The sequence below is a fragment of the Narcine bancroftii genome, chromosome 3 (genome assembly GCF_036971445.1).
Source record: "Narcine bancroftii isolate sNarBan1 chromosome 3, sNarBan1.hap1, whole genome shotgun sequence".
Taxonomy (NCBI): domain Eukaryota; kingdom Metazoa; phylum Chordata; class Chondrichthyes; order Torpediniformes; family Narcinidae; genus Narcine; species Narcine bancroftii.
Window position 1 is genome coordinate 261491865 of NC_091471.1, and position 15877 is coordinate 261507741.

The following is a 15877-nucleotide window of genomic DNA, read 5'->3' on the forward strand; positions in this document are numbered from 1 at the left end:
TGACGTGCTGAGTATTTCCATATCATAAATAGGTCTTATAATCAATTCATTGAGGAGAAAATTATTTCCTATTAAGTTACCTACAATTATATTGTACAGTCCATTCAAAGATTTGCATCATGATCCACAATATCTGATGCTTGCTTTCTTATGTTTACCCCTAGTTGAGGGTTTTGATTAATGTCCTGTGAGAATACCAGGAGAGGGCTCCAGTCAGAAACCAGGTCTGCAGTTATACCTGCCTCGTGAATAAGCAACTGGAGGAGGTAGTGTGGGGAACCCAGTACATTGCAAAACGTTCATGCAGGTGTCGAAACTTCAAAATATTCACTGATTCGCACCACAAACCATGAGACTATTTCAGAAAACCCGCAAAAGATGCAACCTCATTTCCTTCCTCTACCCTTCAACAAATTATATTTAATATGATGAATTATTCCCCATTAATTTGCAGGTTCGCCACTTATCTTTCAGTCAGACAGGAGCTAATTTTCTGCAATAAGATCACACAATGAGCATTGCAATATCTAGATAATTTGCTTGACTGATGTTAGACATCAGGAAGAACTCTCCTCATGGGTGACATTTGACTTGGAGACGCCACTACCCAGTGAGCTGCAGCAGACAGGAGTATTCAGTTGTGAGATGAAGGTCATACCTGTATTGTAGAGCAAGGTGCAGGGCAGTGCTGTTGGATTCATGCTTGCTCAGTAACATACTCAGTTGTTCACCATCTCCCTTGCATTCCTGCAGGACCCTGGACAGCAGGTTGTTACGTTCCTTCCACTCATCGATGGAACTGCAGAAGGAAAATGGGCAAAGAAGCAGCAGAACAGTTATCAATTCTCCTTAACAACATGTAAAATCCTCTCCACGTCACTTTGATTTAAAAAAAAACTTTAGATATACAGCACGGTAACAGGCCCTTCCGGCCCATGAGCCTGTGCCACCAATTGATCTACCAATCCTGTACGCTTTGAAGAGTGGGAGGAAACTGGAGAAAACCCACACAGACACAGGGAGAATGTAAAAACAGACAGCGTGGGATTTGATCCTGGGTTGCGGTAACACTGTTGCACTAATTTCTACGCTAACGGTGCCACCCTGGATGGATTGATCTCAGCTGTTCCAATATCATAACTGGATCAACATCTTGGTGATCTAAGCAAATAGAATGATGGCCTTTAGTGCAAATTGGATTTTTGAAGGAGAGAAAACTTACTACAATTGTGTAAAATTTCAGTGAGAATACTTATTTAAAGAAGGATGTCCTTGTTATGGAGACATTTCAGAGAATGTTCATTTGGGGGTGATTCCAGGGATGAAGGTCTTGTCTTACGAGAAAAATTTGGATCTAAGAAACATACAAGATTCTAAGGGAAATTCATAGGGCAGAGACTGAGAACTGGGGAGCTTAGTTTCAGAATAAGAAGTCCCCTATTTAAGATAGCTATGAGAAGGAATTCTCTGCTCCAAAAAGCAATCCAGGCTGAGTTATCGACTATATTCTAAGCTGAGATAGCCAGATATTCAGGGAATGAGAAGGAAAGTAGAACTAAAGTCAAGATCCGACCATGATCTTACTGAACTGTGAAGATGAAGGGCCAACTCCTGCTCCTATCTCAGCCTCTTATGTTTTTGAAGTGCCTTCATCAGAAAGACCTCTGCAATTCTAAAAGATATTTGGCAAAATACCGCATATGGATCGTTAACCAAATGAATGATCAAGGGATTAAAGGGAGCAGTGGAAAAATGGAGAGTAAAGTTACTGTCAAGTAGAAATTTGTGGCAGGAAGTTCTTTTTCCAGACTGAGACCATTGTGGTGGTCCCCAGAGCTCAGTGTAAGGACTTTGCAAAATCCTGAAATAATGGACAAGGAATATTCTGAGGAAATTAGACATGGTTGCAGTTGATACATTTTGGAAGGTAGAATGAGAAGAACCAATATAATTAATTGTTATAATTGCAGAGGAGGTGCAGAAAAATAAATAATGGGGCAGGGTGGCAGCAGTTAATACAATTCTGTGAGAAAGCAAGATAAGTTGAGAAACTATTGTCAAAATCTATGGGATCCTTGGCTATACCAAGAACACAAAAAACAAGTAAGTAATGCTTCTACTTTATTAAACATTAGTCAGTCATCAGCTGGAAAACTATGTTTATTTCTGGGCATCATGCTTATAGAAGGAGAGGGTGCGGAGGGGGATTCACTCAAATGGTCCCAAGGAGGAGAGACCAGATCTGTGAAGATGCTAGGATTGTTCATCTTGGAACAGAGTAAGTTGAGGTGCTTAAGACCTTTATGCAGTTTGATGGTGCGCGAGGAGTCTGTAGGGGCAGGAAGATCATTGGGCTGAAAAATATAGATTATAAATGATTAGCCAAAGAACTGGAGGAGAGGAGGAAACATTTTTCATGCCGTAAGTTGTTGAGATCTGGAATATGTTGTCCACACAAGTGATCGATTCAAATGGAACTTTGAAATGGAAACTGGATTAAAACTTCAAGTGGAAAAAATTGCTGGGGTGTGGGAAAAGAGGAGGAATGGAAATAGCTGGATGACTTCTTCAAATCACAGGAGTGACAGGCCAAATAGCCTCCTGTGTGGTGGAATTTAGGATTCCTACTGTAATCAGGCCTGAAATGGGCTACTTATTTCCCCCCATCTTTCAGCAGAGTCCAGAGCAAACTCGCCTCATTCTCATCCAAGTCTAGAGGTATGGAGGGGTTCATTTTTAAGAAGGGATTCTATAGTGTCATCATACAAAAATATCTCTCTATTGTGGTCAAGCCCACTAGAACTGGCTATTCGTTCATAACGGTCGCAAGCAAATGCAATGGGGAATTCAGGACAAATCTATGGACACAGAAGGAGGGTTAGACTAAATGGCAGAGGAGACTTCAAGACATAGCTTGATAAACATAAATAAATATTGATAAACTGGTCTGAATCCGGCGCTGTCTGTAAAGAGTTTGTATGTTGTCACTGTGTCCGTGTGGGTTTCCCCCGGGGGTTCCGGTTTCCTCCCACCTTCCGAAGACGTCAGTGTTGTAGGTTAATTTGAGTGTAATTGGGCGGCACAGGCTTAAATGACCAGAATCATCTTCTACCATGCTGAAAATAAAATGAATAAAACATTTTAAAAAACACATGAGAGGCAAAGATGATGACAGAGATGGAGAAACGTGGGAGGAAGAACTGGGACTTTGAGGATCCACAATGTAATAAGGGATTTGGAGACTTATCTTTCACATCATGATTTTAACAAAATATAATTTTTAGAATCCAGTGTGAAGTAACATGAATTTTGTAGTAAAAGCGTGTGCTCCTCTCAAAGTAACATGTACCAGACATGCCAACAATCCTCATCCAAGAATGAAAACATAAAAATGCTTTTTACTCCAAGTAATCAGTAAGATGCTTAAGCAAAAATAAATAGGAGAGTGAGTGAGAGTCCAAAGTACAGTAAAAACCCCTGGTATCTGATACCTACTGGTATAGGGATTGGTAGATGCCAGATAAGTGAATTTTATGGTTGCTTGATATTGTGTGTGATTGGCGAACAAATGGCACCAATTTTAAACTTCCGTATTTTTTACCTATTTATTTTCTCCGATTTTTTTTGCCAGTTGCTTGAATGCCGGATTATAGGGGTTTCACTGTATATGACTACTTGTGAATTCTACAGACTTAATCTAACAACTTACTTCCTCAGTTTATCTGCTTCCATAACTGAATCCTGAATCCGGACTCCAGTTACATTGAATTCATGCACATGAAAGAATCGGGAAAACTCCTGGATGTTGGAACAATCCTGGAATGACTGCATGAATCGGTCAAAGGCAAATCCAGGATCCTGCAGTGGAGAGGAGGGCAGAGAGTGAAGGTACTCATTCCCAAACTGAGCAACAACCCCTCTTACAGAGACCAATGCTACATTCAAGTTTGGAACAGATTTGGTAACAGCACCCCACAAGCATAACCACTGGACTGATGTTCACAGGTGCACACAAGAGTCCAGAATCTTCTCACAAGCCCCGTGTTATTTATCCTGAGAATTACTTTGTCTGCAGAAACCTTGAGCTCATTGTATGTGGGGTCGGATTCAACTCTGCGTGCAATGCTGGGAGATGAAGGGTCCGACTCTCTCTGCTGCACGTCATGGAGAAACAAGAGCAATTCATCGGCCTAATGCAAGAACAGAAACAATCAGGATCTTATCGTATTGATTATCTAAGCATTTACACAGGCATTTCATACTCAACAAATCAATCTCTTACGCACATACTTACCCTCGTATACATTTGTGAAAAGTACCACTGACACAAATATGTACATGTACTCGTAAACATACACTTGAAAATATAAACACAATCTAAAACTGAAGAAACTGATTTTGATTTGAAAAGTGTATTAACTCCCTAGGCCAAAACCTAAATTTGTGGGCACAGTGCAGAGTGAAGCTTTTCTGTAAATGCCCCGTACTCTCTCTGGAATGGTGGGGGGTGGTGGAAATTAATGGGTCAGTGTTGATGGAGATTTTTTTCTTATGACTTTGCCCTGGAAGTATTTAATTGTCCAGTGCAGAAAGATTCTTACTCATGAATCTAACTCATGTTCTATCCATTCTGGGACTGTTTGGTATTGATGCTATTTTCCCAGAACAACCTAGTGCTGTGATGTTCTGGAATATTCTATAATTTCCTGGACACATTCCCAGCACCACTGAACAGAGTTGACATCTATTGGAAACACATTGGCTTGTGAGGCAGAGTGGAATCACCTTTAGCCGGAGCTTGTCCCTCTCCTGTTGAATCCTGCCAATAGCCATCAAGGTGGACTGTAACTCTTGATCCTTTCCTTGGAATTGGTCTCTTAGTTGCTGATTTTTCTGCCTCAGGCACTCCATGTCCACCTCCCACTGCTTCCTCTCCTCTCGTAATTCTGGGTTCAGGTCAATGGCCAGCTCCCGCTCCACCTCCTCGATCATCTGTTGGGTAAAGAACGGGGAGTGGTTACATCAGACAGTAACATGACCATCTTTGATGCACTGAGTGGTTAGATTGTGGGGGTGACAGTTAGTAGGAAATACAGCTCCCACCAAATGTTCTTCTTCCCTTGGGCATGGTTGTCATGGGGTCTAGTGGATCAGTTACTAATGGCTGGATGGATGAGAATCAATGAACAGAGGTGGGCAGCTGCCAAGGGAAAAGGCAGTACATCCAAGGGAATCTAGAGCCTGCAGGATTTGGGTTGTCAGGCTGTTCTGGTGGAGGGGTTGTAGAAAGTATCCAGAGCAATAAGAGGTGGGAATGGGAAAATGAGCACAGGGAAAATGAGCACAGGAATAAGGAGGCCAATTCAAGACCCTCACTCAGCATTCCTGTCTCTTTCTTTTAGACCAGTGGTTCTCAACCCTATGCCATTGGAGCTTTGAGGTTAGTAGGGATTACTTAAATTAGTATACGTGGATGAAAAAAAGATTTGAGAACCACTGTTTTAAACCCTTGATCGATAAAATATATCAAGCAGTTAACCAGCGATCATTTGCCTTTGTAGAAGAGTTCCAAATTTCTACCACCATGTACAGTGTTTCCTACCTTCACCCGAGAACAAGTTGGCTCCAATCTGCAGACCATGTAGCCATTCCACTTGCTCCTGGATGTTACCACCAGAGATTGTTTCTGTCCACCTGATCACTTACCCAAACCTTGCAAGCTTCAATAAAACCAAAATGTAGCTGTTTAAATTCCAGAAAATAAAACCCTGGACCCAGCAGTTGCTTTGACCATTTGTTCCACACAAGGTCCCTTATATCCTACCTCTCATGCTACAATTCATGGTGTCCACGTTAGGCACTCCACGTGCAAGCACATTCTGCTCTGTGGAAACAAGCTGCTGCTATATTTTGTGTTAGCGACCAGCTAACGTTTACATCAAATACAGAGGTGGTGGGGTTAAAGGTGAGGATAAGGAGAACCCTATCCCTGTTCTGTTTTGGGGTGGGGAGTTAACAGCAAAATTCTGAGAAATGGAGGAAATACGGGAGATGATTCCATTGACCATAGTAGAGAGGAAGTCATGTTCCCTGAAAAAGGGCATTTCAGATGTCCTAGAATGGAAAGCCTCATGTTGTGAACAGATGCACATAATGATTTATGTCTGCCCACTTGTTTTACACTCCCCATAGCTAGAAACATGTTTTCCACATTTGTCCAGTTAAATGACAACCAACTCGTACAGCTCTCTCAGCTCTCCATTGTTTCCCACTGTTACTCAATAACATTAGGAGTAGAGGTAGACTTAATCACAGTGAGCAATGTGTTCCCAATGACCATTCACTGATCCGTCACCCAGCTTCCACAAGACCACAAGACATAGGAGCAGAAATAGGCTATTCAGCCCATCGCGTCTAACCCAACATTTAATCATGAGCTGATCCATTTTCCACACTTAGCCCCACTGCCCGGCCTTCTCCCCAGAATCGTTGATGACCAGCTAATCAAAAACCTATCAATCTCTGTCTTGAATACACCAAATGACCTAGCTTCCACAGCCAGATTTGATCCATCATCTGGTTGAAGAAATTTCAACATATTACTATTCTAATGGATGCCCTTCAATCCTGAATTTGTGCCTTCTTGTCCTAGACTCTCCCACCATGGGAAACAAACTTTCTACATCTACTCTGTCAAGTTTCCAACCAGTTTTGGACATAACCTTCCTATATCTACTCTGTTCAGTTTCCAACCAGTTTTGGGCATAACCTTCCTATATCTACTCTGTCCAGTTTCCATCCAGTTTTGGACATAACCTTCTGTGACTATCCCAACTCTCACAGTCCAATGTCTAATCAGGCCCTGTGTCCATTTTGTTTCTGTGCCATGATTTTCTGGCCCTGGATTTGTATTTTCTGGATCCCTACTTGAGTGACCTGCTCCCAGCATGCAAGGGCGGCTTTCTCTTCCTCACAGTCATCACCGCAGTGTGGGATTTCGGTTTTATGTGTGCGCACTGTATCCTCAATATCCGTCAGCACCCGGTGCAATGTCCGTGAGAGGTCGCAGGCTTCACCTGCAAAAGGAAACGGAGTAGCAGTGAACAAAGAAGCTGTGGATATTAGAGCAAAAATCCAATGAATGTGATTCCAATCAGTGCAAAACCCATTGTGGAGTGGAGGTTTGCATTTATCCAATGATCTGCTGGAGCCAGCTCATTGTGAAGAAGGCATACTAACACACCTACTTCCTAAAAAGTCTGAGGAGATTTGGCATGTCTTTGAACGCTCTATCAAATTTTTCCAGGTGTTCTGTGGAAAATATATGGTGAGTTGCATCACACCCTGGTTTGGTAATTTGAATGCAATTAATGCAGAGAGTGGCAAATATAGCCAGGGCTATCACAGGCTCCGACCTCCATTGTAAGCATCTGCGTGAGGTGCTGCCTCCAGAAGGCAACCAACATCTCATCCCTTTTACTTCGGTCTCCTTTCACAGAGCCAAAATCAATTTTCACCTTTCCTCTTATCAGATCCAATTAACACCTTTTGTTGGTCTGGACTCCTTCCTCTACCATTCTTCAGTCTTTATTCTGATGCCTTCCTGTTCTGTTATACCTTGAAGAAGGGCTCGGGCGTGACACGTCGGCAATACATATTTACCTCCTATGGATGCTGCGAGACTGGCTCAGTTCCTCCAGCATTTCTGTGTTTTACTGCAATCACAGCATCTGCATTTAACATCATAAAGTATCCCCATCACCCTGGTCACAGCCTTTTCTCACTGCTACCTTCAGGCAAAAGGTACAGAAGCCTGGAGACCAGCATTCAAGAAAAGTTTCTTTCCAATGGCTATCAGGCCTTTGAACCTCCCCTTGCTACACTAATCACAGAGTACTCAAAAGAAGTGTCTGCATTATTGTAACTCCATTTGTATTTCTTGCACCATGGTAACTGAATATTTATTATCTATCCTTTGTATATATTATCCCTTTTTATCAATGTATATTATTGTAGACTTTTTTCCCTTCAAGAAGCACCCCTGTTCAGCTGTAACATGCAAGAACTTTGGTGCCTATCTACATTGTACAACATTATATAATGTCCCTTGGTGTCCCTAGGAATGTTACAAAATAAAATAGACATCAGGTCACAAAAGAGAGAGGTCAGGGAAATACCAAAGTATTGGATTTTGTTATTGAAGGAATTGTGGGAGAGATTTAGATAAGATCAAGATTCAATTTATTATCATAGCAATGTACTATGTGAAATTTCTTTTTGCCTGCTGCAAGGTAAACAGATTCGCCACTGGCAGGAATTGCCTAAGCACCTCTTACAGTCAGAGTTTCAGCAAAAGAAAGTCCCCCCAGAGTCACTGAGTGTCCGTAGATTTGGCCCAGCATCTCCGCAACCACACAGATTCCAGTCCAGACCATAGGCAACCCGAGCTCCAGATCCGAACCTTCAACACAGTCAGATACCAATCAGAGAGTAAATAGGTTTGGGGATATGCAAGTGGCCAGAATTGTTTGGGTTTTTTTTAGTATGGGGGGTGGGGGTGGCGGGGTTTGGACCTCAATTGAAAAGACAGCATTTATTGTTTGTTTCTAAGTGCTCTTGAGATGGAGGCAATGATCTGACTTTGTGAATCCTGCAAGCCTTCTGGTGATGATGCTCCAACAAGTGCCATGGATAGGGATTAGAACAGGGCAAGGATTTGGAAAATTTTGGAGCTAGAGGAGTTTAGGGAATAAGGACGGTCAGAGATTTGTTAATTGTGACTGTGCAGTCCTCCTGCTGTACTACAGCTGCAGTGCACCAACTGAGACATTTGAGGAGAATTTGAATTCAATACTGTGGTACTCACTGAGGCCTTTCCCACTCACTTGTTAGCACTGAGGTCGGACGAGGCTGCCCCAGGCAGTTAGAATCTGTGGAATGATCCTGATCTGGAAATCGACCCTGGTTATCACTGAAATCAGAACAAGTTTCCAGATATTCATCATCTTCCCTGCAAGGAAAATAAAGGGGTTGTGGAAACATAATAGTGACAGATGCCAGGGCAGTAGACTGCCACAGAGTCCAGTGGGAAAAGAGCAGGAATAACAGGACACTTGAACCACGTACAGTGCAGTTTAAAACCCTGACGTTAACAGGTAGGGAAAGCAACCATATATATGCAAGTAATAGTTGATACCATACAAAAGTCGACCTCACTATTTTTTCCCCCAAAATCTGGTATTTTCCATTTATTGCTTATAAACGTCAACCACCTCCCCCCCGCCCCCTATTTTTGGTCCTAGCCGTCTGCCCATCCGAGCTCCTGACACCCCGCCACTCTCCCATCTGAGCTCCTGATGCTCTGACTGCGGACTTTCACCTAGGCCCCGGCTTCCTGCCCTTTCATATGAGCTCTTGATGCCCTAAACGACACAGGTATTTATCGCGGTCGAAAGTAGTGGCCCCCTAATCCACAAACTTCAACTATTACACACTTATATATATATATATATATATATATATCTATATGTATATATATATATATATATATATACACACACACATCTATATGTATGTATATATATATATATACACATCTATATGTATATATATATATATACACATATACACATAGATATATATATATACATATACACATAGATATATATACATATATATATATGTGTGTGTGTGTGTGTGTGTGTGTATATGTATATATATATAGTATGTCACTGCAGTGGTCTTTCACAGCTTGGCTGGTCACTCTCAGCTGACAGTCATCCTGACTGGTCACACAAGGCCAGTAATTCCTGGCTGGTTGCTTCAGGCCAGTCAAGTGGGAATGAAATAACAGACTGGTTGGTCACCATCAAATTGAATGCTTTTCAACAGTGAGAACATTTCAGAAAGTATGTCACTGGCTGAAAACCACTGAATGGAATGTGAAAGAAATGCGAGTCTTTCTTTCTTCAAGGACTGATGATGTCTGTCAATTGATGCTCTGGGGAATTGTGCACAAGGAGAGAACTGTTGTGAGTTGTTGGAATGAAAGGTGGGAGCTTCAAAGCTTTCTCATTGACTTATTAGTTAAATGGAGCCTCCCCCCCCCCCACCCCACCCTCCCCTCTCCACCACCCATGATGAGTGAGATACAAAATAAAAATCAGTCAGTCACCTACCTGCTGGTGGTGAGAGTCAGTTTATCGATCTTTTTGTTCAACTCAAGAATAATAACAAGCAACTCTGTGATCTGCCTCTCATAACGTAGCTCTGGTACTTCCTCCTCCTCCTCCTCCTCCTCTTCTACCTCCTTCAATGCCTCCAGCTGTGTGTTTAGAGGATTCTGGCGCAGAATAAGAAGAATCGAGTCACATTCACAACCTTAAACATAAAATTTTGAGAGCCCTGGACACAGCAGATAAAAATCACCTTTATATCTGTTAGGTCTGCTTTGTTCATGAATGAGTGAGACAAACACCAGGCTGAGTCGAAATCAGGGTTCTTTGTTCTTTATTACCGGATTGTAACACTTGCGACTAACAAAGTTAGTCGGAGAATGCATTCCCATTGTAAGGTAAAACATCATGAGATGGGAATGTGTAGGGAGTTACCCTGTACAATATCTCAGTGGGAAAGTCTAGATTCAGAGATTTAAGATAATTAGTAGAGGTTTGGGGGGGTGGGGAGGGGAAATTAAATTATTTCATTCAGCAAGTGGTGCAGCTCTGGAACTCACTACCTGTGGAGGCAGAAATCCTCACTATATTTAAAATGTTTCTGACAAATATATCCTACAGAGCCACAGATCAAATCCAAGAAATGGGATTAACTCAGCGTGAACATGGATGAATGGCCTCCTCCCCTCATCTTTAAAGTTCTATCATTCTATTAACACACAGGCAGTGGTCGGTGTGATGAACTCAGGGCCATGTCTGACAGGTGTGACCATTTAACAGCCAAAGGGATGATTCCATACAACTCACGACCTGCAACAACAATAAAAAGACAGCGAGATGGTCTGTACATAGATCCATGCCACAGAGCAGTATGACCAAATCATTATACGTGTAAACTAAATTTCCACAAAGTGCTTTGTCATCTTTGGGAGATCTCTCCCATGAATCCCATTTCCCCTGCTTTCTGTCTCACAGATTACTCCAGTTGCTTTTTAGTTCTTTTTGAAATGCTTTCCCTGCCTGCATTGCCAACATATTCCACATTGCTCACTACATTTACGTTCAAGTTCAATTTATTGTCACGTGCATCAAGGAAAGTGAGAAAGCTTCTTCTGCGAGCAGTCTACATAGTCAACCCAGATGCAGTTCAGCAGTTTGAAAACACAGGACAGAGTGCAGAGTTACACAGAGAGAGATCAGACAGAAAAAAAGCAAAGGCAGCATTATTTTACCAGTTTGAAGTTTATTCAAAAGCTTCACACAGGTAAAATAACAAGATGCTAACAGGGGACTAGAAACTGGTCTTCAAAATAATGGTGCTTGATCCCACACTCATGTTCAAAGCAGGAACATCAGCCTAGACCAGTGATTCTCAACCTTTTTCTTTCCACTTACACACCACCTTAAGTAATCCTTTACTAACGACAGAGCACCTATGGGCAATCCTATGGCGTAGGTGCTCTGTGCTTAGTAAGGATTACTAAAGATAGTATGTGAGTGGGAAAAAAACCCCTCGGGATTAGATATTTTCTGCGCAGTTGGGTTTGAACTTGTGAACTCCTAACTCAGAAGTAGAAACTCGAGCTGCCAGTCCTCGTGGTCCATATAGGATTCAGCCTCCCAATCCCAGGAGGGGAGTTCCTTCTCAGAGCTAGGAACTCAATGGGTATCAACAGCTCAGAAAGAAGCATCCTAACATAGAGTCATGCAGCACAGGCTTTCCTGCTCAACTTGTCTGTCTCAGCCACCAAATACCCATCTGCACACATCCCATCTACAAGCACTTGGTCAGTGGCCTGCTCTACACTCAGGGTCAATATGCGTGACACTTGCTACAAGACCATACCTCCATTTTTGAGCAGCAATTCCTCTCCTTTAGTTCTGTGGAAGGGCAAAGGAGAGGTCAGACTTTTGTGGTTTCTTGCGGTTTGTTCCTCCTTGGGGCTCCTCTCTCTTTTGGACTGTAACCTCAAGTTTGAGATTTGTTGCATTTGTGAAACAAAAGGCTAATCATTGGAACTCTCCGAGATTTCCTGTCTCAGGAAAGGTCGGAAGCGCCCTTCCTCTAGTGCTGTTTTCAAGTCAACAACCCGTGGATTTTAACATCCTCTTTCAGATTAACTCTCAAAGAGCGCGGGAGTCAACACATGACTCACCAAATGCATGAGAATTACGTGGCATGTCTTGCCCAGAAATAGGCCAGCCATCCTCCCGTTGGAGTTGTGCTGTAGATGATGTAGTATCCACGACATCAGGGAAACCAAATGTTGACTCGTTGATTGGTGTACACATTCAAGCTGCGAGGATAACCTTGAGCTTCCAGTCGCCTATCACTTCTTCTTCATCCTGGCCCCATCCTGATCTCTCTGACTTTGGTTTCTGACACTGTTCCAACGTAGCCCAACATAAGCTCGAGAAACAGCATCTCATCTTCTGTCTAAGCATGTCACAGCCCTTAGGACACAATACATTTAATATCCCTGCAAAAAAAGTAGTGAACACACCCTAGGACATCACAATATAAGGTGTTAATTGGATATGATAAGAGGTGAGAATGAATTTCAGGTTCTGTGAAAAAGAGACAGGGGAGGGCAAGAGAGAGAGAGCTGGGGTAAAAGAGACAGGGGGAAGAAGAAGGGAGGGGGTTAATGGAAACTGGAGGTCAGTGTTAACGTCATCCAGTTGGAGGGTGTCCAGACAGAAGATGAGGTGTTGTTCCTCTAAGTTGTGGGTGGTCTCAGTCTGGCAGTGCATGAGACCATGGACAGACATGTCAGAAAGGGAATGGGATGGGGAAAATGAAATGGGTGGCCACTGGGAGATCCAAGCAATTGTGGTAGACAGAGCTCAGGTGCGATCTCCCGGTCTGCTTCCAGTCTCCCTGATGTCGAGGAGACCACAGCGGGAGCACCCAAAGCAGTAGATTCCTGCAGATTCACAAGTGAAGTGTTGCTTCACTTGGAAGGACTGTTTGGTGCCCCCGAATGGTGGTGATGGAGGAGGTGTCGGCACAAGTTGAGCATCTCCTGCGGTCACAGGGGTAGGTCCCAGGGGGGATGATTGGTGGGGAGGGAGGAGTGGACAAGGGAGTAATGGAGGGAGCGGTCCCTGAGGAAGGCGGAGCATGGAGGAGACGGGACTATTTGTCCAGTGGTGGGATCATGTAGTAGGTGGTGGAAATAGTGGCAGAGGATATGTTGGACATGGAAACTGTTGGGTTGTAGGTGATCACAAAGGGAATTTTATCCTTGTTGCTAATGGGGGTGGAGGAAGCCAGGGCAAATGTGTAGGTAATGGAGAATAAAAGGGTGAGGGCCAAATTCATGGTGGTAGAGAGAAAGCCACGTTTTTTGAAAAAGGAGGACATCTCTGATGATCTGGCATGGATGATCTCATCCTGGGTGCAGATGCGACGGAATTGGAATCCTTACAAGCTACAGGGTGTGAAGAGGTGCAATCGAGGTTGCTGTGGGAGTTTGTGGGTTGTAGAAGATGTCTGTTGAGAGTTTTTCTCCCGAGATGGAGACAGAGAGATTGAAGAAAGGGAAAAGTGTTGTTTGAGACAGACCAAATAAATGTGAGATCAGGGTGGAAGTTGGCAGCAAAGTGGATGAAGTCAATGAACTCATCATCATAATGCCTACCACAGATGCATCAATTTGTGTGGTCACAGCCCAGGAAGCATTCTTCGAGGTTTTTGCTTTGTTTTCCTGTATGTGATGGAGCTCAGAGTAGTGGTCATTTCAGCATCTATGCTGGAGAGACATGAGATACCACAGATGTTGGAATCCACACATAGCACTGGACAGATCGACCTGGAAGAAAATATCATTTTCCCACTGGATTTTTACAGAGGTAGCTTTGATGGTTCCCTTCCGGAACATTGAGGTGCCAACTACAATGTGTCCATGACTGAAATACGCAACAGTGTTGGGTGGGGGCATCACTCTTTTTGAGTAGACCACATTCAGGGCTGAGTTGGATATCTTGGTTTCAACCCCCCCACACCCCTTCACAACCTGCCAAAGGCTATTCTGCTGCACTTGGAGCCCTTCATTATTGTCTATGTTAGCTGAGTTGGCTTCCAAAATAAAACAGTAAAAGTTCCTGGATTTCAAATAATTAATTGAGAATATTGATTGTTGTGGGTCTGGAGTTGTGGGGGAGTACGTGAAGGGCTCCTAGATTAATAATAGAAAGTGTTCTTACTTCTGTGCAGAGTAAACATATTTAGTGTTTCAGGTTGATACCTTTCATTGGAATGGGGAGAAGTTAGAATTAAAATGTTTTAATGTTCAGAGAAAGTAGTGAGAGGTGGAGAGGAGAAAAGGAAAGATCCATGTTAGTTGGAGATGAAAAGAGGCTGTACTGGGTCTCGAGGGCTTAGAGTGTCCAACTGACAGGAGGTGCTGGCTGGGTAAAAATAGGTGGGTAACAAAAGATGTGTCTGGGTAATACATGTGCAAGAGCGGACAAAATAACAGAAATTAGCAAAAAATGCTAGACATGTAAAAGATAAGATTAGAATGAGTCATTACCTAAAGTGGTTGAATACATCATTTTAATCTCAAGGGCAGTAAAAGGCAAATTGGAAGATTGTGAGGTTATGTTTTGCCACTGGATTAACACAGAAAGATCAGAATTGGAGTGACAGGCAACCAGAAATTCAGGATTACTCTTACAGGTACCTAATCCAAATGAGGAGAGTAATGTTGATGTAGATGAAAGGGAATGGTGCTACCTCAATGGTGAAAAGGGAAGGGAGGGGAAGTGGTATCTGGTGGTTGCTTCACATTGGAAGCTTTGGGAAGTACATAGGATGTCTGGCAAATGTGGAGACTAGTGGGTTGAAAAGCGATGAAGCCTTATCTTTTCTCTGGGTAGGTTGAAAACAAAAAATTGAGCAATTGCAGTTGAGAGCCCTGTCAATTATAGGAATGAGGAAACCACAGTTAGACAAAAACCTATTTCATAGTAGATATGGCAAGTAAATGGGACAAATTAATTGGAATTGGAGAAGCAGACAACAAAACCATGTCTTGTGGTGGATACTAGTTCCAAACTTACATCCTAAACTGGACATAATGAAGTTTCACTAAGGGAAGAGTCAAAGACAGAGCAGGAGGAGGATGGAAATTAACAGAAGAGACCAAATTCCAGTGCAAGGCTAATTAAATATTTAACAATAATTTCCAATTAAAGAGTCTACATTACCATGTGCAGTAGAATCAAGGAAATTTGAACAACGTCCAACTTACTCTGGATGTCAGCTCCACTCCAGTAGGTGAAGACAAAGTGGAAAATTGAGAAGCTCCTTGTTTGACCCCAGTCTGTGTGAGATTGAAGCAAAAGCACAGTGCTGGAGAAACTTCAAACGGTGTACTTTATGTAGCAAAGATAGAGAGAGATAATCAACGTTTCGGGCTTGAGCCCTTCATCAAAGTATGAAAACCCTGCAGAGTTCCTCCAGCACTATTGTCTGCAGACTTTCGTGCTGTGAGGTTGAACAGGCGAGGAGCTCAATCATGGACAGCAGCTAAAAATGGGAAATATAATGAGCCCTCCTTGACCCCAATTTCTTACAGAGAAAGTTGAAAAACAACAAATCCACCCTTTGCAGAATAAGAATGGGAATAAATTAGCATTTACTCGTTGGTCAAGAATGACCTTTTGTTGTTGTTGTTGGAATGCATGAATCTATT

General features: G+C 42.7%; 1 protein-coding gene across 5 annotated transcripts in view; it reads right to left on the minus strand.

Moving 5' to 3' along the window:
* Positions 1-12251, minus strand: part of LOC138758631 (colorectal mutant cancer protein-like) — a 37498-nt gene extending 25247 nt beyond the window's left edge. For all 5 annotated transcript variants that reach the window (XM_069927875.1, XM_069927876.1, XM_069927877.1 and 2 more), the window contains exons 1-8: positions 12022-12251; positions 10179-10342; positions 8886-9010; positions 6928-7076; positions 4786-4992; positions 4065-4190; positions 3710-3858; positions 659-799 (exon numbers count right to left, since the gene is read on the minus strand). In XM_069927875.1, the coding sequence (XP_069783976.1) occupies positions 659-799; positions 3710-3858; positions 4065-4190; positions 4786-4992; positions 6928-7076; positions 8886-9010; positions 10179-10342; positions 12022-12027 (1067 nt within the window). In that variant the 5' untranslated portion in view covers positions 12028-12251. The remainder of the gene's footprint in view (positions 1-658; positions 800-3709; positions 3859-4064; positions 4191-4785; positions 4993-6927; positions 7077-8885; positions 9011-10178; positions 10343-12021) is intronic.
* Between the last annotated feature and the right edge of the window lie 3626 nt (positions 12252-15877).